General features: G+C 45.1%; 1 protein-coding gene across 3 annotated transcripts; it reads left to right on the forward strand.

Annotated features, from left to right (window-relative positions):
- Nucleotides 1-230: 230 nt before the first annotated feature.
- Nucleotides 231-25,186, forward strand: LOC125125906 (zinc finger protein 57-like). Of its 3 annotated transcripts, none has more exons than XM_047777599.1 (4): nucleotides 231-1,013; nucleotides 21,477-21,693; nucleotides 22,046-22,226; nucleotides 23,861-25,186. In XM_047777599.1, exons 1-4 carry the CDS (start codon nucleotides 756-758, stop codon nucleotides 24,720-24,722), a joined length of 1,518 nt encoding a protein of 505 aa, XP_047633555.1. In that variant the 5' UTR covers nucleotides 231-755; the 3' UTR covers nucleotides 24,723-25,186. The 3 variants fall into 3 exon arrangements, with proteins under 3 accessions (XP_047633555.1, XP_047633556.1, XP_047633557.1); XM_047777600.1 differs by having other exon boundaries at nucleotides 23,864-25,186; XM_047777601.1 differs by having other exon boundaries at nucleotides 21,477-21,603.
- The last annotated feature ends 231 nt before the right edge of the window (nucleotides 25,187-25,417 follow it).

Raw genomic sequence — 25,417 nt, forward strand, 5'->3', positions numbered from 1 at the left:
AAGTAAGGATCTGGCGTTGCCGCAGCTTCAGCTTAGGTAGTGACTGTGGCTCAGATCAGATCCCCTGGCCCAGGAACTCCATATGTCTCAGGGTGGCCAAAAATAAAAAAACAAAAAATAAGTCTAAGGAGGAGTTCTCTTATGGCGCATCAGGTTAAGGATCCAAGCATTGTTACCGCATTGGCTTGGGTCACTGTTTTGGCATAGGTTCAATCCCTGGCCCAGGAATTTCCACATGTTGTGGGCCAAAAATGAACAAATAAATAAAACCCAAATGAGTCTAATCATAGTTCCCTGACAGCCTAGCGGATAAGGAATTGTCCTTGTCACTGCTGTGGTGTGTGTTCGATCCCTACCTGGGGAATTTCTGCATGCCCCAGGCATGGCCAAAAAATAAAGTCTAATGAAAGATACAAAGAGAGCTTAATGTACAAAATGTAAAATTAAGAGTTCCCGTTATGGTGCAACAAGATCGGCAGTGTCTCGGACTTCCCAGGTGGCTCAAAACAAGCTCGGCAGTCTCTGCAGCACCAGAACCCGGGTTAACCCAGCCCAACACAGAAGGATCTGATGATGCCGGAGGTCGCAACTGCGGCTTAGATAGGACCCCTGGCCCAGGAACTCTATATGCCTTGGGGTGGCCAAAAAGGAAAAACAAAAGACCAAAGAAATGTAAAATTGTATTGGACGGTTGATATCCTGTTCTTTTAGGGAGGCAGGGCGGGGTCGGGAGGAAAAACCTTGCAGTAGGAGGGATGGGCTGGAGAGTTGCCCAATCAAGGGTCAGGAGAAACTTTGCAAACCGCCCCTTCAAGCAGCGGAGCCCCGCACCACCGTCCAATCAGATCTCGGGACCCAGGAGCACAGTCCAATCAGAGCCGGGGGCGGGCGCAATTTCGGCCCACAAGGACTTGGCGCTCAGCCCCAGGTGTATCGCCTCCATCGTTCTCACCTGCCCAGGTCGCGGAGCCGCGGCGAGGACGCCGGGGAGAGCCCAGAGCAAGGCGGATATGGTGAGTGCCCGGATCTTGGCCGCAAACTTGGAGGGTTTGGTTCGAACTGGCTGGAACTCTCAGGAGCTCACGGGTCTACCCCCTGGATCTCCCCAGCCACCACCCTAATTAGCCCTTCTCTCTGGAGTGGCGTCATGGCGTCCCGTACCGTCCCTAGGCTGGGGTCGGAGAGAGGACGGGACTTGGGGGCTGGGGGAGGTTGGGGTGGCTGTAGGGGACCCATCCATCCCTGGACCTGACCGTTTTGCTTACACTGTCGCTTAAGCTTTCAGTAAAGGTAAAATAACAGATCCTTTCCCCCTTTCCTTCCATTTAGAGTAGTTAGTTCCTCAGGTCTGTTCTTTGCCTCCTAGTGCGGACTGTGTCGTTCTGACTCGTGTTGTTCTGGGGCTCAATTTGGGAACCCGCCGGGAAGATTCTCAGGATTGTTCTGTCTTCCCCGGCAGTTGTGGGGGAAATGCAGAAAGTTCCACACAAAATAGTGAACTGGATGAAGAGGTGTGTTCAGTGAAATGGTAGTGACTCTTCCTTACAAGGTGCAGAGTTCGTGACACTCAGAACCTGTGCCATTTTGTGTTAATACGTGGGAGCGAGATTAATGAAAATTCCATAAAATGTAACTTGTGAAAGCGAGTCTGGAGTTCCGCCTATGTTGCGCAGTGGGTTAAGAATCCAGCTGCAGAGGCTCTGGTTGCTGAGAAGGTGGGGTTGAATCCCAGCCCCTTGCAATGGGTTATATCATCCAGCGCTGCCACACTTGCAGCCTTTGACAAAACTGGCCCTGGCAACTTTCATAAGCCCTGAGTGCGGCCATGAATTTTTTTTTTGGGGGGGGAGCATATTTCATTCTTTTTTTTTAAATTATTATAGTTGATTTACGGCCATACAATTAAAAAATAAAGCCAGACGTGTTCAATTCTGATTAACTTACTTTATCTTATCGTCAGGATATTAGTGAACGAAACCTGTCTTCTGAAAGGGATAACAGTATTCAGTTATTGAAACCATAAAAGTGCCCTAGAATTTCTGAATTTCCCTCCCCTGTGGTTATCTGTGAATACAGGAGGAATCAGTGATCCTGCGGATTCTCATTTACACACTGGGACAGTGATCCTGCGAGTTCTCATACACACACTGTCTCCTGTAAATAACACTTTTGGTGCTTGAAGCAGGTGCATCATCTGGGGTAGGGACAAGCTGAGCTGTCAGGGAGGGGGAAAGGCAGGTGTCTTGGGGCCTTGTGCCCCTCCCCCACCCCATGCGGGTGGCCTCCCAACCGTAGAACTGATGCTGGAAAGATTACAGGAATCTGGATTCTTGTTCACTGAGCTGAAGAATGCATTTTGCAAACACAGGCAGCAAGCAAAGTCTTTCTTACAGGAAAGCAAAGAGCTCCCAGAACAGCTGGGAGGGGGAAGAAGAGTCCCCTTCTCTATTGTCTTATAGGGGTTTTTATCCCTTAAAGATGGGGGTACCAACATGGACTCCAGAGAGATGTGGTTTTCTCCCATTGGCCTTGCCTAGTTACCTATGTCAGTGTTTTGGGGTCTTAGGGGTGGAAATGTCCCATAAGTCTCATGGTTTCTTTGCCCTTCTCTTCCCACAGACTGAGTCACAGTGGGTTAGAGATTAATGTCCATCTGGGCATAGATACACTCCCTATAGTAAACAAAGCCTGTGGGGATGTTATCCCCTGGAGCCCTTAAGCCACAAATGTTAATCAATGGCCATATCAAAGAATGCATCAAAGCCCATTCTCCTATGCTCACTGCCTGAGTTATTATTCTGCCTCAGAACCACCACAGAGGAAACTGCTGATGCCTCGAGTTTTAGGGGAGGGGATCCCTCTGCAGAAGTGCTGGGGGTGGTGAGTCCTCTTTGAGGTGTACCCGTGGTTATCAGGCTATTTCTATGTTTTTTGCTTGTTTTGCTTTTTAGGGCCGCATCTGTGGCATATGTTGGTTCCCAGGCTAGGGGTCTAATCGGAGCTGTAGCTGTGGACCTATGCCACAGCCCATGGCAAAGCCGGATCCTTAACCCACCAAGCCAGGCCAGGGATTGAACCCGCGTCCTCATGGATGCTAGTCAGATTTGTTTCTGCTGAGCCATGATGGGAACTCTGTCAGGCTATTTCTAAATTATCCATGTGACTTTGCATTAAGTTAATAATGCTGATATAACTTGACTATTCCTAGACATATGCCTCTCATTTCAGTTTTTGGAAGTAGTTTTTCATAAATTTCAGAACCAATAATGAGTTCTCGCTGTGGCACAGTGGGTTTGATCTCAGAGAGACAGCAGGAGTGATGGCTTGAAGCGAGATCTTAATTCCCTGCTCAGGAATTGAATCTGGGCAGCCTGGCAGCTAAACCAGCTAGAGACCAGAAGCAGAATTACCCTGTTCCTTCCCCCTGTTGAAAGCAAGAATGTTTCAAGGAGGCAAAAACTGTAAAAACAGGTATGAAGTTTATTGTTAGGGTCACAGTGCAAGTGGGAAAGCACACAAGAGAAGTAGTTTATTTAGTCATGAAGCAAAGAAATAATACACACCCCTAAAGAGGGGTGCGGGTGCCAGCATCCCCCTGAGTGAGGAGTGCACCTGAGAGGTGATTCAAATCACTTCTATGAACAGTTCTTCTGGGTCTTTGTTTACCTTTAGCCAATTATCTTGTTTTATTTCTCACACCTGCCTGGACATAGGGCCCTGCCCAGTATGTGTGCGTGTTTTTGGCAGAGATGGATTCCAAAGCAGAGGGTGGACTTATCTGGCCTGGTGTCCCCTGGCTTTTTGACTCTAGGAGTCATACCGCACATGTGTAATTGGGGAGATCGCCTTGACCCCAGGAGTGATTGATGTGGTCTTCTTATCTTTCTACTCCAGCAGAGCTCAGCTCCTGCAATTAACTTTTTCCTTGACGTGTCAAAGAGCAACAAGGCCCAATTTACTCGGCCTTACAAGTCCCAGCCGTTCTCAGTCCAGGGGCCCATCTGCCTCCTGCCTAAGGTTATCCATCTGACTCCAGCAGCTTGGATCGCGGTGGAGGCACGGGTTCCAGGTGTCGTGGGTTAAAGGATCTAGCATTGCCACAGCTGCAGCTCAGATTCAATCCCTGGCCAAGAACTTCCATATCCCACTAGTGTGTCCATTTAAAAAATTAAACCAAAAAAACCCAACCTGCTTGTGGATATAATGGGATTTTGTTATAACTGTACTTCTATTTGGGAGAGTTGCTATTATGAAGGCGTTGTGTCTCCTTTCAGAGAACAAGCACCATCTCTCAATTTTTCCTTTCTTCTTTGATGGCATTAAGTAACACTTTATAATTTTTCTATTAAGTTCAATTTATGTCCTTCATTAGAGATTGTGTTAAAAAAAAGCAAACAACAAACTACAGCTCTCCTCTGTCTTTCTCTCACACAGAACATTTCACTTCTGGTCATCAGAGGTGAGGGGGTTCCCACGTCAAGCAATTATTATTTTTTAAAAACTTTATCGAAGTATAATTGATTTACAGTGTTAATTTCTGTTGTAAAGCACAGCGACTCAGTTATACATGCATATATATATATATATTCTTTTCCATTATGGTTTATCACAAGACATTGAATATAATTCCCTGTGCTATAAAGTAGGATCTTCTTTATCCATGCAGTATATAATGGCATCTGCTAATCCCAAACTCTCAGTCCTCCCCCTTCACCCCCCACCCAACCACAAGCCTCTTCTCTATGTGAGTCACTTTCTGTGTTGTAGATAAATTCATTTGTGTCATATTTTAGATGCCACATGTAAGTGATGTCATATTTGTCTTTCTCTGACTTCACTTTGTATGATGATCTCTAGGTCCATCCATGTTGCTGCAGATGGCATATTTCTTTCTGTTTTATGGATGAGTAATATTACATTTTATTCATTTATTTTATTGGCTGTTGTAAATAGTGCAGCTGTGAACATGGGGGGTGCATGTATCTTTTTTTTCTTTTGCTTTTAGGGCTGCACTGGAGGTATATGGAAGTTCCCAGGCTAGGGGTCAAATCAGAGCTGCAGCTGCTGGTCTACGCCACGGCCATAGCCACTCGGGATCCAGCCACATCGGTGACCCACACCACAGCTCAGGGCAACGCTGGATCCTCAACCCACTGAGCAATGCTAGGGATTGAACCCACATCCTCATGGATACTGATCAGTTTCATTACCTCTGAGCCACAACAGGAACTCCTATTTTTTTTTTTTAATTGGAGTGTAATTGATTTACATTATTGTGTTAGTTTCAGGTATATATTATGGCAATTCAGTTATACACACATACACAACACATACATATACACAGAAACACACACCTTTTTCAGATTCTCTTCTCTTATAGGTTATTACAAAATACTGAGTATACTCAGAGCTCCCTGGTGGCTCAGTGGGCTAATGATCTGGTGTTGTCACTTAACAACTGTGGTGCAGGTTCAGTCTCTGGCCTGGGAACTTCTGCCTGCTCTGGGTATGGCCAACAAAAAAGAAACACCCTCACCCCCCAAGGAAATGTGGGATATACTTCTTTGTGCTATACGGTAGGTTGTTGTCGGTTGTCTGTTTTATACATTGTAGTGTGTGTGTGTTAATGCCAAACCCCTAATTCATCCCTCCCCCCCATAAATTTCCCCTTTCCTTTTTGGTAACCATAAGTTAGTTTTCTATGTCTGTGAGTCTCTTTCTGTTCTGGAAATAAGTTCATTTGTAGCTTTTTTTTGGGGGGGGGGTTCTTTTTGCCTTTTCTAGGGCTGTACCCGTGGCATATGGAGGTTCCCAGGCTAGGGGTCTAATAGGAGGTGTAGCCACCGCCCTTCCTAGAGCCAGAGCAACATGGGATCCAAGCCTCGTCTGCAACCTGCACCACAGCTCACGGCAACCCCGGATCCCCAACCCACTGAGCAAGGCTGGGGATTGAACTCGCAACCTCATCATTCCTAGTCACATTGGTCAGCCACTGAGCCATGACGGGAACTCCAAGCTTTTTTTTTTTTTTTTTTTTAATTTCATATATAAGTGATAATATATGATACTTGCCTTTCTCTGCCTGGCCTGCTTCTTTTAGTATGATAGTCTCTAGGTCCATCCATGTTGCAAGTAGCATTATTTTTTTTTTTATGGCTGAGTAATATTCCATTGTATATATGTACCACATCTTCTTTATCCATTCATCTATTGATGGGCATTTCGGTTGCTTCTGTGTCTTGTCTATTGTAAATAGTGCTACAAGGAACATTGTGGCGTATGTCTTTTTGAATTGTGGTTTTCTCTGGGTACTTCCAAGGAGTGGGATTGCAGGATGGTATGGTAGCTCTATTTTTAGTTATTTAAGGAACTGTTCTCCATAGTAGCTGTACCAGTTCACATTCCCACCAGCAGTGTAGGAGGGTTCCCAGAAGGTTATTACTTTGATTCAGTTTCTTTCATAGATTTAGGACTATTTAGACTTAGCTATTCCTGTGTGAGTTCTCACAGAGGTGTCTTTCAAGAAATAGGGTCATTCCGTCTAGGTTGTTAAATCTGGGGGCAAACTTATTTGTACTGTTCCATTATTATCCTTTCAACATCCAGGGATGGGTAATGACAGTCCCTGTTTCATTGCTATAGTTCTCATTTCTGTGTTCTCTATTTTTTTCCCTAGGTAGCCTATGATCTTATCGATCTCTTCAAAGAACCAGCTTTAGTTTAGTTGATGTTCTCTGTTGATTTCTTATTTCAGATTTTATTTATATCTGTGCCAGATTTTAGTGTTTTTGGGGTTTTTTTTTGTATTTAATTCGACCTTTTCTTAGTTTCCGAAGGTAGTAGTTTAAATGATTGATTTTTGATTTTGCTTCTTTTTTTTTTGTCTTTTTGTTGTTGTTGTTATTGTTGTTGTTGTTGCTATTTCTTGGGCCACTCCCGCTGCATATGGAGGTTCCCAGGCTAGGGGTCGAATTGGAGCTGTAGCCACCGGCCTACGCCAGAGCCACAGCAACGCAGGATCCGAGCCGCATCTGCAACCTACACCACAGTTCACGGCAACACCGGATCGTTAACCCACTGAGCAGGGGCAGGGACCGAACCCGCAACCTCATGGTTCCTAGTTGAATTCGTTAACCACTGCGCCACGACGGGAACTCCTTTTTTTTTTTTTTTGTGATTTTGCTTCTTTTCTAATATATCCTTTCAGTGCTGGTTTCCTTCCAAGCATTGCTTTCACTGTATCCCTCAACTTTTGATAAGTTGGATTTTCTTCTCTTTTTTTGGCCACCCCACTGGCATGTGGAAGTTCTTGAGCTAGGGATCAAGCCTATCCACAGCTATGACAATGCTGGATCCTTAACCTGCTGAGCCGTGAAGGAATCAGTTTTATTTTGATTTTTCATTTAGTTCAATTTTTTTTTTAATTTCTCTAGAGACTTCTTCTGTGATCTGTTTGCTGTTTATAATTTGGTTGTTTCATCTCTAAGTATTTTGGTGACTTTCCAGCTATCTTTATGTCATTTCCAATTTTTCTTTTTTTGCCTGCACCTCCAACAGGTGGGAATTTCTGGCCCAGGGATTGAACCTGCACCACAGCGGTGACCCAAGCCACAGCAATGACCATGCTGGATCCTTAACCCTCTACACCACCAGGGAACTCCCTGTTATTTCCAGTTCAATTACACTGTGGTCGAAGTGCATCCGTTGTGATTTCTATGTTTTTAAATTTATTAGGGGAAATTCCCATTGTGGCACAGTGAAAACGAATCCAGGTAGTATCTGTGAGATTGCAGGGTTTTTGTTTTTTTTTTTGTCTTTTTGCCATTTCTTGGGCCGCTCCTGCGGCATATGGAGGTTCCCAGGCTAGGGGTCTAATCGAAGCTGTAGCCACCAGCCTACGCCAGAGCCACAGCAACTTGAGATCCGAGCCGTGTCTGCGACCTACACCACAGCTCACGGCAACGCCAGATCCTTAACCCACTGAGCAAGGCCAGGGATCGAACCCGCAACCTCATGGTTTCTAGTCAGATTTGTTAACCACTGAGCCATGACGGGAACTCCCGAGATTGCAGGTTTGATCCCTAGCCTCCTTCAGTGGTTTGAGGATCCAGCGTTGCTGTGAGCTTTGGTGTTGGTCACAGACTCAGCTTGGATTCCGAGTTGCTGTGGCTCCAATTTGACCCCTAGCCTGGCAACTTCCATATGCTGTGGGTGTGGCTCTAAAAAGAAAAAAAAAAAACATTTATTAGAGTTTGTTTTATGGCATAAGAGGTGGCCTTTTGCTGAAGTTCCCATGTACACTTGAGAGGAATGTATATTCTGCTGTCATTGGATGAAGCCGTCTGTAGTTTGAATTATATTCAGCTATAGATGGCGCTGTTGTGTTCATTTAGGTCTTTACTCACTTTTTTGCCTATAGGATCTGTCATTTCTGATAGAGATGTGTTGAAGTCTCAAATATCTTTTTTTTTTGCCTTTTTGTCCTTTCTAGGGCTGCATACACGGCATATGGAGGTTCCCAGGCTAGGGGTTGAGTTGGAGCTGTAGCTGCCAGCCCAAGCCAGAGCCACAGCAACGCAGGGTCCTAGCCACGTCTGCAGCCTACACCACAGCTCATGGCAACGTCTGATCCTTAACCCACTGAGCGAAGCCAGGGATTGAACCCACAACCTCATGGTTCCTAGTCGGATTCACTTCTGCTGTGCCACAACGATGGGAACTCCTCAAATATCCTTAATAGTGGATTCATTCATTTCTCCTTGCAGTTCTATCACTTTTTGTGTCTTGTATGTTGACTTTGTTGTTAGGCAAAAACATATGAAGGATTGTTACATCTTCTTGGAGGACTGATGCCTTCATCGTCATGTAATGCTTGGCTTTATCCCTGATAATTTCCCTTCCTCTGGAATCTGCTTTGTGTGACATATAGCTACTCCAGTTTTCTTTGGATTGGTGTTAGCATGGTATGTCTTTCTCCATCCATTTCCTTTTATTTAAATTCCTTTTATATTTAAAGGAGATTTCCTGGAGTTCCCTGATGGAAACTCTATGATGGTTAAGGATTTAGTGTTGTCACTGCTGTGAATTGAGTCCAATCCCTGGCCTGAGAATTTTGGCATGCTGTGGGCTGCAGCCAAAAATAGGTAAATAAAGAGTTTCTTGTAGACAACCCATAACTGGGTCTTCTTTCCTTGATCTTCTCTGACAGTTCCTGTGTAGGCACCACGGGGGTCTCATCCAAGGGATGCACAAGGAGAAGCAGGGGAGGCTCTTGATCACAAGGGCCACTGGTGAAGTCATACCAGAAACTTAGGTTTGCTTGGGACTCTGGTGGCTGCTGTCTAAGGCAGGTGCATGGACAGGGTCAGCTCAAGGACCCTGAAGGCTGCTTGGCCAAACAGAATGGATACCAGGGCAGCAGTACCATGCAGCAGCTGAGCTAAACTCTTGACAATCCGTCCTGTGATGCTTCAGTGTCAGCTAGAGCAATCCTTTAAGTAGCATTTATGTCCAAGGACGTGATATGAGGCCATTGTAAAGCACATTCAGGGGTTCCCCTCGTGGCTCAGTGGTTAACGAATCCAATTAGGAACCATGAGGTTTTGAGCTCGATCCCTGGCCTCACTCAGTGGGTTAAGCATCTGGTGTTGCCCTGAGCTGTGATGTATGTTGCAGATGCGGCTCCGATCCTGCGTTGCTGTGGCTGTGGTGTAGGCCAGCAGCTGTAGCTCCAATTTGACCCCAGCCTGGGAACCTCCCTATGCTGCCACGAGTGTGGCCCTAAAAAACAAAAACAAAGTCAAGCACATTCAACCAAGGCAATGATGGTGAAGCCTATGACGAACAAATTCAATACAATTTGAAATCTTTTAGTAGCCATTGTTCCCCAGGAGATGGCGAGAGCCACAAGAACAAATCAGGGGGAGTTCCTGTCGTGGCACAGTGGTTAACGAATCCGACTAGGAACCATGAGGTTGCGGGTTCGGTCCCTGCCCTTGCTCAGTGGGTTAAGGATCCGGCGTTGCCGTGAGCTGTGGTGTAGGTTGCAGACGTGGCTCGGATCCCGCGTTGCTGTGGCTCTGGCATAGGCCGGTGGCTACAGCTCCGATTCAACCCCTAGCCTGGGAACCTCCATATGCCACAGGAGCGGCCCAAGAAATAGCAATAACAACAACAACAACAACAACAACAACAACAAAAAAAAAAAAGAAAAAAAGAAAAAAAAAAAAGAACAAATCAGGGACCTCTGGGAGTGTGGAGTTTCTTTAAATATCTAAGTTATATTATGCATTATCTGTTTAAGATGCCTTCTGGAGGTTGGCAAGGGACAGACTTCACCCTGTTCAGCCAATAGGATATCTAACGCCCCTTTTTAAAATTTTTACTTTTGGCCAGGCCCATAGCATGTGAAGTTCTTGGGCCAGGGACGAACTCATGCTACCCCTATGAACCCAGCCATGCAGTAACAATGCCAGATCACTTAACTACTTGGCTGTCAGGGAACTCCCCAACTCCACTTGGTCAGTCCTCACCGTTTGTGCTCGTGAGCCCTGTTGTTGCTGCGTCAGAATCAGTGTTTGGTAGAGTGTCTGCATTTCATTGTTTAGGGTGGCTGATTATTTCCCAGTGGCCTTAGTGCCTGTTCCTAAGCCCTCCCATCCACTAGTGATGGCCATTCCCAACAGAGATAAGAAAGTCCTCCTGGTATGTGAGTAGGACATCTGAGGTGGAGAAGTGCCACGAGGGTGAAGGGTGCTGGGATATGAAAGGTAACAGGATTATAATCCTAGGGGTTCTCTCCATGGATACACTGTGGACTGGGCAGGGTGCTGTGGACTTGCTCCTGGTCCCTGGAGCCAGGTCCACAGTAGAATCTGAATAAAGTGTTATGTATCCTTTGAGGGCAGTGAGTTTACAGGGTGAGGCAGTCTCTGTCCTTGGGTATATTTGGTAGCCTTTAGAAAGTACTACCATGGAGGAGGGGTTCCCTGGTGGCTCAGTGGGTTAAGGATACATCGTTACCGCTGTGGCTCAGGTTCCAATCCTGGCCTGGGAACTTACACATGCCACAGGTGCAGCCAAAAAAAAAAGTACCACCTTGGAGGAAAGGGTTGGTTATCTGATGCCTACCTCAGGGTACCCGTCTGGGGTCCTGCTGAGGGGTTTGCTTTAACTCACATGAGCCTCAAGATATTTGGGGGGAAGTTCCTGCAGTGGGTTAAGGATCTGGGTTGCTGCCCCTGTGGTGTAAGTAGCAGCTGTGGCTCAGAGTCCCTTCCTGGCCCATGAACGTCCATGTGCCACAGGTGTGGGGAGTTAGCCTGTAGTCATTGTGAAGAGCTGCGGGGTCACGCCTGGGGATGTATGTGTGGCCCTCGTGGAGACAGACCCAACATCCTTTCTCTTGCAAGTCCAGGGCTAATGTTGGAGGTTTGCACAAATATATTTGTCATGCCAGGTGTGGCCCACTTGGTCAAGGTGTGGTAGGGGTCACAGTACAATGAGGAGGGGCTTGTGTAGCAGATGGGGGGAAGGAAGGCGGCGATTTTGAGTGGGAGACAGGTGCTGGTGGCAGCCATGATGACAAGGAGTCAGATCTCTGTGGATGCATCAGGCCATAAATAACCTACAGGTCACCTGGTGAACATGGCAACAAGAGGTCCCTAACCCTAGGGTCTCCAGGCCAAGCTGGGGGTGTTGCAGGGAAGTGCCTCCCCCACCCTCCCCATGGCTGCTGGGGGTTAGAACACGTACAAGGCTTGGCTTGCTGTGAAGGTGCAGTGACCTTACTGGGGCCATGCAGTTGGAGGGAACTTACTAAATATTTTCAGAGGCAAGCAGCTATTTCAGAAATGCAGTCCTCTTTAGGGCCCTCAGCGTCCATCAGCTGGTGGCATTAGTGCAGCTGGACCTTGAGGTTGACCATCAGATTTGTCTCTTCCTTCGTGATGTGAAGGTGACCCAGGAGGGGAATGCCCCACTGTCCAGAGGGGTGGGAAGCATCCTTGCCTTCGTAATTTGCTCAAGTTGTGACGTCACCCTCTGAGGCATTGGTGTGCTTGGGGGTGGGGGGCTTCCCAGGTGGAGACCCACGCAGGGCAGAGCGGCCAAGAGTGGGGAGGTTCTGAGCAGATGTGCTGGAGGCCGGGGGCAGGGCATGGTGATAAGCATGGCTGTGCAGGTGGCTGAGTGGATCCATCAGTAGGTCAGCAGGTTGCACCATGGAGAGGGGCGTGCAGTGTCCATGACCGTGCCTGGTGGGGGCTCCATCCATGGTGCCTGCAGGTTCTGGGCACCCTGAATGGGCTAATTGTAGGGACATCTATAGGGTCCAAGAGTCCCCGAGCAACCCAGCCATCCAGGCTGTACATAGTGAGAGCCACACCAAGGAGAGTCAGGTTTGCCCTTGACTTGCTGGGACCTCTGTGGAGCTGAGCCACGTGGATCCTGACCAGTGGCAGAGTGTAGCTGCTTTGGAGCAAGAGGCCACTTATCTCTTGTTTAAGGTGGGGCAGGAACCTGGCTGCTGATAGGAACCACTGAGCTCCGAACTTCCCTTGTATCTGATTTCCTAACAACACCAGCATCTGCTGGGTGGAACTCCTTTCTCTGAGATCCAGACAAGTTCCACTAGTAGGTCCTGGAGCTATAATTACAACCTCTTGCAAAATTTTTTTCCCCCATTTTTAAAAAGTTTTAATGATGTATAGTTGATTTACAATATTGTGATAATTTCTGCTGTACAACAAAGTGATTCACACACATATATATATACACACACATTCATTCTTATTCAGATTATTTTTCCCAAATAAACTATTGTCGCAGGACTTACATACAGGGAGACAGGATACCGAGGCCAGGACGCAGTGTTTATTCCTGCCAGCACTGGCTCAGCGGATTCATATCCAAAGGCTGAGCCCCAAATGCAGAGGGGCACTGTCTTATATACCCTCTGTTGTTTTTTCTTTTACATTCTGGTCCCTTTGTCCCCCTTATAAGGTAACACACATTCTGTAATTTCTGAGGGGACAGTTATAGATATGCTTGTGCCCATGGATTCAGGTTATGTTACATTGTTACAAAACTGTGCTGGCCAGGAGCTGATGTTGCATGTTGCCTTCCCTTTGTTTCTGGGAGGGCCCTTTCCCCTCCCCATTACACTATCACAGAATATTGGCTGGAGTTGCCTGTGCTATAAGCAGGTTCCCACTGTGGATGGTATTAGGGTGTGTTCTAATTTGATTCTTTTACATGCAGCTGTCCAGTCTTCCTAGCACCACTTATTGAAGGGACTGTCTTTTGTCCATTGCATATTCTTGCCTCCTTTGTCGTAGATTAATTGATCCTAGGTGTGTGTGCTTAATTCTGGGCTTTCTATCCTGTTCCATCGATATTTCTCTGTGTATGCCAGTGCCATACTGTTTTGATGACTGTAGCTTTGTAGTATAGTCTGAAGCCAGGGAGCCTGATTCCTCCAGCTCCATTTCTCTTTCTCAGGATTGCTTTGGCTCTTGGGGGTCTTTTTTGCTTCCAAACAAACTTGAAAATATTTTGTTCTAATTCTGTGAAAAATGTCATTGGTAATTTGTTAGGGATTGCATTGAATCTGTAGATTTCCTTGGGTCATATAGTCATTTTGACAGTATCAATTCTTCCAATCCAAGAGCATGGTATATGTTTCTGTCTGTGTCATCTTTGATTTTTTTCATTAGCATCTTATGTTTTCAGAGTACAGGTCTTTTGTCTCTTTAGGTAGGTTTATTCCTAGGTATTTTATTCTTTTTGATGCAATGATAAATGGGATTGTTTTCCTAATTTAATTATTAATTAATTAATTTTCCTTTTTAGGGCCTCACCCACAGCATATGGAGGTTCCCAGGCTAGGGGTCAAGTTGGAGCTACAGCCACCAGCCTACACCACAGGTGCAGCAATGCAGGATCTGAGCCACATCTACGACCTACACCACAAGCTCCAGCAACACTGGATCCCTGACCCATTGAGCGAAGCCACAGATTGAACCCAAATCCTTATGGATACTAGTCTGATTTGTTTCTCCTGTGCCACCTTGGGAATTCCCCTAATTTCTCTTTCTGATCTTTCCTTGTTAGTATATAGAAATGCAATTGATTTCTGTGTATTAATTTTATATCCTGCAAATTTTCTGAATTCATTTATGAGCTTCAACAGTTTTCTGGTAGGGTCTTTAGGACTTTCTATGTACAGTATTACATTGTCTGCAAACAGTGATAATTTTACTTCTTCTTTTCCAATTTGGATTCCCTTTATTCTTTTCCTCTCTGTTTGCCATGGCTAGGACTTCCAAAATTATGTTGAATAAAAGTGGCAAGAATGGACACACTTGTCTTATTCCTGATCTTAGCGAAAAAAGTCTTTTAGCTTTTCATCATTAGCTGTGGGTTTGTCATACATGGCCTTATTATGTTGAGGTAGGTTCCCTCTATGTGCACTTTCTGGTGGGTTTTTATCATAATGGGTGTTGGATTTTATCAAAAGCTTTTTCTCAGTTTATTGAGATGAGCATATGGTTTTTATTCCTCAGTTTGTTAATGTGTATCACACTGATTGATTTGCAGATATTTGTATCCCTGGGATAAATCCCACTTGGTCATGGTGTATGATCCTTTTACTGTATTGCTGGATTTGGTTTGCTAGTATTTTGTTGAGGATTTTTACATCTATGTTCATCAGTGTTATTGGCCTGTGATTTTCTTTTTTTGTGGTATCTTTGTCTGGTTTTGGTATCAGGATGATGGTGGTCTCATTGAATGAGTTTGGGAATATTCCTTCCTCTGAAAGAAAGAGGAGTTTGAGAAGTTTCAGAAGGATAGGTGTTAAATTCTTCTATAAATGTTTGATAGAATTCATTTGTGAAGACATCTGGGCCTGGACTTCAGTTTGTTGGAAGTTTATAATTTTTTTTTCCTTTTCACAGCTGCATCTGTGGCATATGGAAGTTCTCAAGCCAGGGGTTGAATCGGAGCTGCAGCTGAGGCCTATGCCACAGCTGTGGTAATGTGGGTTTCTTAACCCATTGAGCAAGGCCAGGGATTGAACCCGTCCTCACGGAGACTATGTTGGGTCCTCAACCTGCTGATCCACGATAGGAGGTCCAAACTCCTCTTTCTCTTTCTCTTTTCTTTTCTTTCTTTGGCTGTACCTATGGCATGTGGAAGTTCCCAGGCTAGGGGTCCAATTGGAGCTACAGCTGCTGGCCTACACCACAGCCACAGCAACTCAGGATCCAAGCCTGAGTCTGCAACCTACATGGTAGGCTCACAGCAACACCTGATCCTTAACCCACTGAGTGAGGCCAGGGATCGAACCCGCATCTTCATGGATCCTAGTCAGGTTCATTAACCACTGAGCCATGAAGGGAACTCCCTTATTTATTTACTTTTTAAGTTTTATGGCTGCACCCGTGGCATATGGGAGTTCCCAGGCCAGGGGTTGAATATGAGCTGTAGCTATGGCAATGCTAGATCCTTTAACCCACTGTGCTGGTCTGGGACCGGAGACCCACTGTGTCTTTGCAGTGACAGAGCCACTGCTGTTGGATTCTTAACCCATTGCACCACAGGGGGTAATTCCCATTGGAAGTTTTTATTCAAAAAATTTTTAAAAATTAAAATATAGTTGATTTACAATATTGTGAATTTCTGCTGTATAGCAAGGTGACCCAGTCATACTTCTATATACATTCTTTTTCTCATATTATCTTCCATCATGTTCTGTCCCAAAAGATTGGATGTAGTTCCCTATGCCATACAGTTGGACCTCATTGCTTATCCATTTTAAATGTAATAGTTTACATCAACTAACCCCAAACTCCCAGTCCCTCCTCCTTCCCCTTGGCAATCACCAGTCTGTTCTCCATGTTTGTGAGTCTGTTTTTGTTCTGTAGATTGATCCATTTGTGCCACATTTTAGATTCCACATATAAGTGATACCATATGGTATTTGTGCTTCTGACTTGCTTCACTTAGTATGAGAATCTTTAGTTGTATCCATGTTGCTGCAAATAGCATTATTTCATTCTTTTTTATGGCCGAGTAGTATTCCATTCTGTATATGTACCACATCTTTTTAATTTTTTTATAAAAATATATTTATTTCAACATCTAGTTTCTTTTTAAATTGAAGCTATTGGACAATTTTTTGTAATTTAAAATTCATTATCAGAGGTGGGGAAAACATTAATGAGCTATTAATTACCAACAGCAGATAAAATTATTAACCATGCATTTATTTTTTTTTTAATTTTTTTTATTTTTTTGTCTTTTGTTGTTATTGTTGTTGTTGTTGCTATTTCTTGGGCCACTCCCGCTGCATATGGAGGTTCCCAGGCTAGGGGTGGAATCGGAGCTGTAGCCACCAGCCTACGCCAGAGCCACAGCAACGCAGGATCCAAGCTGCGTCTGCAACCTACACCACAGCTCACGGCAACGCCGGATCGTTAACCCACTGAGCAAGGGCAGGGACCGAACCCGCAACCTCATGGTTCCTAGTTGGATTCGTTAACCACTGCGCCACGACGGGAACTCCTAACCATGCATTTATAAAAGCCATGCTAAAGAGTAAAAAAGTTCCAGTTATACTATTTAGCTAAATAGCCTTTAGCTTTTTATTTCTCATTTTGACATAATTTACACCTTTTTTACCCAGTTACTACTATGCCAAACAAAATTTTTCCAGTAAATAAGCCTTTCTTTACCACTTATGAAATATGACTTAATGGTTATTCTTTAAAAGTTCCTGGAGTTCCCGTCGTGGCGCAGTGGTTAACGAACCAGACTAGGAATGATGAGGTTGCAGGTTCGGTCCCTGCCCTTGCTCAGTGGGTTAACGATCCGGCGTTGCCGTGAGCTGTGGTGTAGGCTGCAGACGCGGCTCGGATCCCGCGTTGCTGTGGCTCTGGCGTAGGCTGGTGGCTACAGCTCTGATTCGACCCCTAGCCTGGGAACCTCCATATGCCGCGGGAGTGGCCCAAGAAATAGGAAAAAGACCAAAAAAAAAAAGTTCCTTAAAAGAAATTTGAAATTTTAATTTTCACCATGAACCTGTTTGATCAAAAAGTATAGGGCAAGAGTTCCCGTCGTGGCGCAGTGGTTAACGAATTCGACTAGGAACCATGAGGTTGCGGGTTCCATCTCTGCCCTTGCTCAGTGGGTTAACGATCCGGCGTTGCCGTGAGCTGTGGTGTAGGTTGCAGACGCGGCTCGGATCCTGCGTTGCTGTGGCTCTGGCATAGGCTGGTGGCTACAGCTTCGATTAGACCCCTAGCCTGGGAACCTCCATATGCCGTGGGAGTGGCCCAAGAAATAGCAAAAAGACAAAAAAAAAAAAGTATAGGGCAGAGTTCCTGTTGTGGTGCAGCAGAAATGAATCCGACTAGTATCCATGAGGATGTAGTTTCGATCCATGGCCTCACTTAGTAGGTTGGGGATCCAGTGTTACCATGAGCTGTGGTGTACATCACAGATGTGGCTCAGATCTGGCGTTGCTGTGGCTGTGGTGTAGGCTGGCAGCTACAGCTCTGATTTGACCCCTAGCCTGGGGACCTCCATATGCCACAGATTTGCCCCCCGCCCCCCCAAAAAAACATGTATCTCTTTTAAGCCTAAACACGCTTTTCACCTTAGGACAGTTCTGATTTTTACATGATTAACTTCCTTTGTCCAGAACAGGACCTCTTTTAAGCCATTATTTGAATAGAGTTCATAATCAAAACTCACTTTGCTCCACAGGATGTTTTCATTTTAGTACTTGTGCTGCAAAAAGACAAATGACTAAAAAAGAATTTGTAGCATAAATGCCAATTTACAGTAACTGTTAACAGACTTCCACACTGAGCTCTAAAGGTTGCTACAGTACACATGATTCTTCCATGTGCTCAGTCTTCATTTACTAAATGATACTGTCACTAGATCCAGAGAAGAAAGCTTAGTGGGTCCTTCCAAAGCTGCATCATTTTCCAAACGATTTTCCTCTGGTTGCAGAGCCTCTTCATTCCTTCAGTCTTTTTTACTTTATTATTATTTATCATTTTTTAAAAATTAAATGAATTTTATTATATTTATTACTTGTACCTAATTTTAGAACATTTCTATCCCAAACCCCCACCCCATCCCTCCCCACCTCCACCTGTCTCCTTTGGTAACCATAAATTTCTCAAAGTCTGTGAGTCGGTTTCAGTTGTGCAAATAAGTTCATGTGTCCTTTTTAAAATTTCCACATATAAGTGTGTAGCACTGTCTGACTCACTTGACCTAGTGTGGTAATTTCCGGGGTCCATCCATGTTGCTGCAAATGCCATTTTGTCATTCCTTTTTATGGCTGAGTAATATTCCATTGTGTGTATGTACCACATCTTCTTTATCCACTCCTCTGTCAATGGACATTTAAGTTGCTTCTGTGTCTTGGCTGTTGTATACAGGGCTGCAGTGAACCTTGGGGTACATGTATCTTTTCAAGTCATGGTTTTCTCCAGATAGATGCCCAGAAGTGGAATTGCTGATCATATGGTAATTCTATTTTTAGGTTTTTGAGGACTCTCCAAACTGTTTTTCATAGTGGTCGCACCAATTTAAAATCCCACCAACAGTGTAATCGGGTTCCTTTTTCTCCACACCTCTCCAGCACTTATTGTTTGTAGACTTTTTGATGATGGCCATTCTGGCTGGTGTAAGGTGGTACCTCATAGTGATTTTGAGTTGCATTTCTCTAATAATTAGTGATGTTGAGCATCTTTTCATGTGTTTTTTTGGCCATCTGTATGTCATTTTTGGAGAACTGTCTGTTTAGATCTTATGTCCATTTTTCAATGGGGTCGTTTGGTTTTTTGATAATGAGCTCTAGGAGGTATGTCTATATGTTGGAGAATATATATATTTTTTTTTGTCTTTTTGCTATTTCTTTGGGCCGCTCCCGCGGCATATGGAGGTTCCCAGGCTAGGGGTTGAATCGGAGCTGTAGCCACTGGCCTACGCCAGAGCCACAGCAACGCAGGATCTGAGCCACGTCTGCAACCTACACCACAGCTCACGGCAACGCCGGATCGTTAACCCACTGAGCAGGGGCAGGGACCGAACCCGCAACCTCATGGTTCCTAGTCGAATTCGTTAACCACTGCGCCACAACGGGAACTCCACAACTGCCTTTTAAATCATAGAGGATATGTATTTATATAAATACTTTTACCGGTATGCTTTTTTTTTTTTATGTGGATTTGAATTACCATCTGGGACAGTTGCTTTCAGTTTGAAGAATTGCCTTAGTATTTATAAGGCACTTCCCTTGACCACCTCCCTCCCAAAATATTCTTATTTTTTCTTTTTTGATGGGATGGCATATAGAGTTCTTGGGCCAGGGATCAGATCCGAGCCACAGGTACCACCTGCTCACTGTGAGGGGCTAAGGATGGAACCAGCATCCCAGTGCTCCAGAGACCCCACTGATCCCATTGCGCCACAGCAGGAACTCCTCTTAGTTTTTACTTGGGAATGTGTTCATTTCGTTGTCATTTCTGAAAGATCATGTTCCGGATGTGCATCCCTCATTGATAGTTTTCCTTTTCTCAGCATTTTGTCTGTGTTATCCCATACCTCAACCTCCATGGTTTCTGCTGAGAAATCAGCTCGTGGTCTTACTGTGGTTCCTTTTTAGGTGACAAGGTGTTTTCCTTGCTGCTTTCAAGATTTTCTCCTTGCCTTTGACTTTGATCGTGCCTTGCTTTGCAGGTTTACTCTTTGGAGTTCATTTGACATCTGTCTGCGTAGTTTGGTGATTTTCAGTAAGTTTAGCACGCTTTCAGCCAGTGCTGCCTTGATTGTTTGTCCTGTGGCCTCTTTCCTGTCTTTGTGCTGCTGTCAGATGTTGGTGCATTAAATGCAGCCCCACATTTCTCTGAGGCTCTTTCACCTTGATTCATATCATCTGTCAGTGTTCAAGTTCGCTGATTCTTTCCTCTGCCAGTTTCAACTGGCTCTAGTGAACTGCTTCTTATTGCAAGGAATTGATGGTCCTCTGTGTCACGGTGTCCAGGACCAGCCCCAGGTGTAAGGATTCACCACAGAGCTCTCAGGGGGAACCACTTCAGAATAGTGATTATACACAGTTTATTACAGGGACACGGCTTTTTTTTTTTTTTTTTTTTGCCTCACCCATAGCAGATGGAAGTTCCCCTGGCCAGGGATCAAATCCAAACCATAGATGTGACCTACACTGCAGCTGTGGCAATGCCATGATCCTTAACCCATAAGCCAGGCTAGGGATCAAACCTGAGCCTCAGCAGCAACTCAAGTCACCACAGAGACAATGCCAGATCCTTGACCTGAGCCACAGCAGGAACTCCAGGATTTTTTTTTTTTTTCTTTTTTGATTTTTGGCCCCACCTGTGGCATGTGGAAGTTCCCGGGCTAAGGATTAAACTTGCACCATAGCAGTAACCCAAGCCACTGCAGTGACAACAGATCCTTAACCTACTGTACCACAAGGGAACTCCTATGAAAAGGACAGATATTAAAATTAGTGAAGGAGAGGAGTCCCTGCTGTAGCGCAGTGGCTCAAGAACCTGGCTACAGAAACACAGGTTGCTGTGGAGGTACAAGTTCAATCCTGGCCTGGTGTGGTGGGTTAAAGGATCTGGTTTTGCCACAGCTATGGCATGGGTGGTGGCTGTGGCTCACATTGGATCTCTGGGCCAGGAACTTTCATGTGCTGTGGGTGAGGCCACAAAATAAGAAATTGTGAAGGAAAGGTAGACTCAAACTTTGTTATCCTCTCAGTGCAAGTTGCACTGCATGGGCAGAGTTTAATTTGCAACATGTATGAAATATACTAAGCAGGGGAGTACACCCAAGCCCTAGAACTGCCAATCTAGGGTTTTTATTGATTGTTGGTCACATAGGCGTTGGAGTGCCCACGCACTGACCTTAGCTGTCAGTGTCTGGCTCCTCTAGAAGTCTGATACCATGTTCCCCCAAAGCCTAGGATGGCAAAAACCAGACATACATCATAAGTCATGTCGTCGGCATAAACTCTGGCATGGCCCGAGACCCCAGGCACACAGATGTTCTTATCAGGCAATGTATTCCAGGGCCTTACACGCTTTCTCCCAGGAGCTGGTCAAGGGTTAGTCCTGAAGTTCAGGGTTTGGCCCACTGAGGCCTGCTCAGTTGCCCTTTCGCTGCACATTTTTCAGATGGAAGTGTTTATTTCGTATGTATCCCCTCTCTCTGGGCCCTACAGGTACAAAGGAGTAAGGCAAAAGGAGACAGGATAAATGAGTTAAGTTCAGATTGTTGGGGGTGCTGTGAAATAGGGAGTGAGTTGTGAAGAATCCGAGCAGGTGTCTGGGGCCCACAGGACCCTGTCTGGACTTCCCGGGACTTGAATCCAGCCTCCCAGTGCTGGCAGACTCACCCATCTTCCTGCACAAATTTGCGTGTTTTAGGGCTCTGTGGTCTTTGAAGACGTGGCTGTGAACTTCACCCTGGAGGAGTGGGCTTTGCTGGACCCTGCTCAGAGGAGGCTCTACAGAGATGTGATGCTGGAGACCTGCAGGAACCTGGCCTCCGTGGGTGAGGAGGGCTTCGCCCGTGCACTTAGTCCTTCAGGGAACAGGCATTTCTCATCAGTGCTGTTGCCAGACTTGAAATGTGGGAAAAGCGGTAGGTACACTGGTAAATGAGACAGCCACGGCCACAGCCTAGAATCTGATAATGTTTTCAGGACAGTGGAAATCCATGTGTTAACAGTGACTTTATTTTTGTCTTGGCTTAACAGATTGGATGCTCCTTTATTGTCATTAGTGTGGGTACAGGCTTCGTGGGTCCTTTCGGTTCACAGAGAGAGAGGTTTATGGTTTGAAGCCTCGTGACGGTCTTTCATGAACTGTCTGCCATTCTTGACCCTTTGTGCCTGGCCGCACTGAGGTCCTAAAAGTGCTGACGTCCTCAGAGTCTGTCTTTGCTCACAGAGCCTTATTCCTAAATGCATGTATTCATTTTTCTTTTCTTTCAGATTATGAGACATTGTCTAAAGCCAGCAAGTCAGTTGCTCAGCAAGATACATCTGAGGAAAAAATCTGTCACAAACAGAAAATAGAAAAATTCACAAAATATAATTCTTGTGCTGACATTTTAGGAGAGTGTGGGGAAGATCACAGTACTGGAGCTCAGAGAAACCAGGGCAGGCATCTGAGGTGAGTTACACTCAAAAGAGAAAGCAGTAGCGTCCCAGGATAGAATCCTAGTAGGTTGTGGAATTAAAAAAAAAATCCTAGCTCCAGATTTGTTTGTTCAACAACGTAATTTTGTGTGTGGGGTTTTTTTTGTTGTTGTTGTTCACCTTTTTGGGCCACACTTGTGGCATGTGGAAGTTCCCAGGCTAGGAGTCACATCGGAGCTACAGCTGCCATCCTGCGCCACAGCCACAGCAACTCTGGATGTGAGCCAAGTCCGAAACCCATACCACAGCTCATGGCAACACCGGATTCCTGACCCACTGAGCGAGGCCAGGGCTCGAACCTGTATACTAGTGGGATTTGTTTACCCTGTACCACGATGGAAACTCCCCAACAATATAATTTGACTTAGTAAGTGTTTGAAACAAAATTCAGGTAGAAACAGTTACAGGGAAATCCCATTTATGATCTACAGTGTGTGTATAGTAACTACAGCTGAGCTCTCTTCCAAAGTTTTTATTTAATTTACTTTCAGAAAATTCAGAATATAGAACAAATTCTTATATACTGAAATATAGTCAGACATATAGTTCTTTTTTTTTTTTTTTGGCCTCATCCATGGCATGTGGAAGTTCCCAGGCCAGGGATCTAATCTGAACTGAAGCTGTGGCCTCTGCCACAGCTGTGGCAACGCTGGATCCTTAACTCTGTGCTGGGCGGGGGATGGAAACCTTGTCTTCACAGAGACAACACCAGATCCTGAACCCAGTGCCCCACAGTGGGAGTTCCCTAGACATGCAGCTCCAATGCTTGGGTTTTTTTGTTGTTCTTAAGGTTCTTTTATTGAAGTCTAGTTGATTTACAGTGTTGTATTAATTTCTGCTGTAGAGCATAATGGTTCACTTAGACATACATATATACACATATACACACACACACACACGTCTATGTATATACACATAGATACATATATGCACACATATATATACATACACACACATATATACATAACGTAGATACACATACATATAGATACACACATATCCCCACAGAGTTACACATATATGTATACATATATACACACAAATATACCAACACATATATATGTATACATATATACATACACACATTTCTTTTTAAAAAATATTCTTTTCCATTAAGTTTTATCACAGGATATTGAATATAGTTCCCTGTGCTATACCATAGAACTTGTTTATTCATCCTATATAGAATACTTTGCATCGGAATTCCCATCGTGGTGCAGTGGTTAACGAATCCGACTGGGAACCGTGAGGTTACGGGTTTGATCCCTGGCCTTGCTCAGTGGTTTAAGGACCTGGCGTTGCCGTGAGCTGTAGTATAGGTTGCAGACGTGGCTTGGATCCCGCGTTGCTGTGGCCCTGGCGTAGGCCAGTGGCTACAGCTCCGATTGGACCCCTAGCCTGGGAACCTCCATATGCCATGGAAGCGGCCCTGGAAAAGGCAAAAAGACCAAAAAAAAAAAAAGAATAATTTGCATCTGCTAACCCCAAATTCCCAATCTTTCCCTCCCCCTTGGCAACCACAAGGCTATTCTTTATATCTGTGGATCTGTTTCTAATACTTGTTCATCGCTACTAACAAATCATTAATAAAGTGCTTCTCACTTTTAGCAGAAATCACAATGTGGGCAGATTCTGTAAACCTAGCGAAGGAAAGCAACGTGGAGAAACCTGCAGTCACGTTCCCACTCTTCACCTGTACAAGACTCTTTCTTCCAGAATCAAACCATATAAATGCCCCAGATGTGGGAAAGAATTCAGGCATCTTTCTTCCATTTCAAGGCATGTCAGAGCTCATCATGGACCAAAACCCTGTCCAGGTCAGGAGTGCAGTCAGGCCTGTGTCTGTCCCTCAAACCGAAGAACGCACACAAGAGAGAAGGCCTCTGTGTGTAAGTTATGTGGGAAAGCCTTTCCTCATTCCTACTCCCTTGCGCAGCACATCCTGATTCATGCCACAGAGAGAAACTCTGAAGGCAGGCAGTGTGGGAAAACCCTCAGTGAGTCCTCCAGTCCTGCTAGACACGTGCAGACTCCTACTGGAGGGAAGCTGTATCAATGTAAGGAGTGTGAGAGAGCTTTCGTGTATCCCTCCACGTTTCAAAGACACATGATAACACACAGCAAGAAGCCCCACAAATGTGAAGTATGTGGGAAAACCTTCCTTCATCTCCAGTCTCTTCAAAGACATGAAAAGGTTCACACTGGAGAGAAGCCCTATGAATGTAAGGCATGTGGGAGAGCATTCATCTGGCCCGGAAGCTTTCAAGAACACATGAGAACGCACACGGGAGAGAATCTCTCTAACTGCGAAAACTGTGGGAAAGCTTTCACTTCTCTCAGATCCTTCCGTGCCCACATGGCAACTCATACAGGACAGAAACCTTACGAGTGTCAACAGTGTGGAAAAGGCTTCAGTTGGCTCTCATCCTTTCAGAAACACGTAAGAAGGCACCATGAAGAGAAACTGTGAAAATGTGGGAACGCTTTTGCTGCTTTTGGAGCCTTTCAGAAGCACCTGGGGACTCTCAATGGAGAGAAACACAAATGCACACAGTGTGGGAAAGCTTTCATTCAATCTTCATCCTTAAAAAATCACATGAAGGTACACACTGGGTAGCAGCACAGTGACTGCGTGTGATGCTCAAAAGCCTTAAGTCATTCTGTCTAGAGGGAAATCTTACAATTAAGTAACGTTAGACACTTGTGCTAATTCATGTATACAGCTCCAGAAAATTCATACCAGGGGAAAAAATGATAGAAGTTGGAAATACAGTATTGTCAAACTCTTTGTTCAGCTATAAATTTGAATACTGTTTTTTTTTCCCCTGATTTTTGCAGTTAATATTTTTTCATTTTAAAGGTTATTGGAATTGTAGTGATTGGAAATGTGCTTTTTTAAAATTCCTTTTAGGGCTGCACCTGCGGCATCAGAGTTCCTGGGAGGTTCTGGGCTAAGGGTCGAATCGGAGCTGCAGCTTTAGGCCTGTGCTGCACCTTGTGGCAATGCCGGGTCCTTCACCCACTGAGCGAGGCCAGGGATTGTACCCACATCCTCACGACACTATTTCGGGTCCTTAACCCACTGAACCACAATGGCAAGTCCTGGAGGTTTGCATTTAATGTAAGTTTTTCTTTTATGTAGTACTGTAGTGGAAGTGCCTGACA

Source organism: Phacochoerus africanus, chromosome 4, assembly GCF_016906955.1.
Source record: "Phacochoerus africanus isolate WHEZ1 chromosome 4, ROS_Pafr_v1, whole genome shotgun sequence".
NCBI classification, from domain to species: Eukaryota; Metazoa; Chordata; class Mammalia; order Artiodactyla; family Suidae; genus Phacochoerus; species Phacochoerus africanus.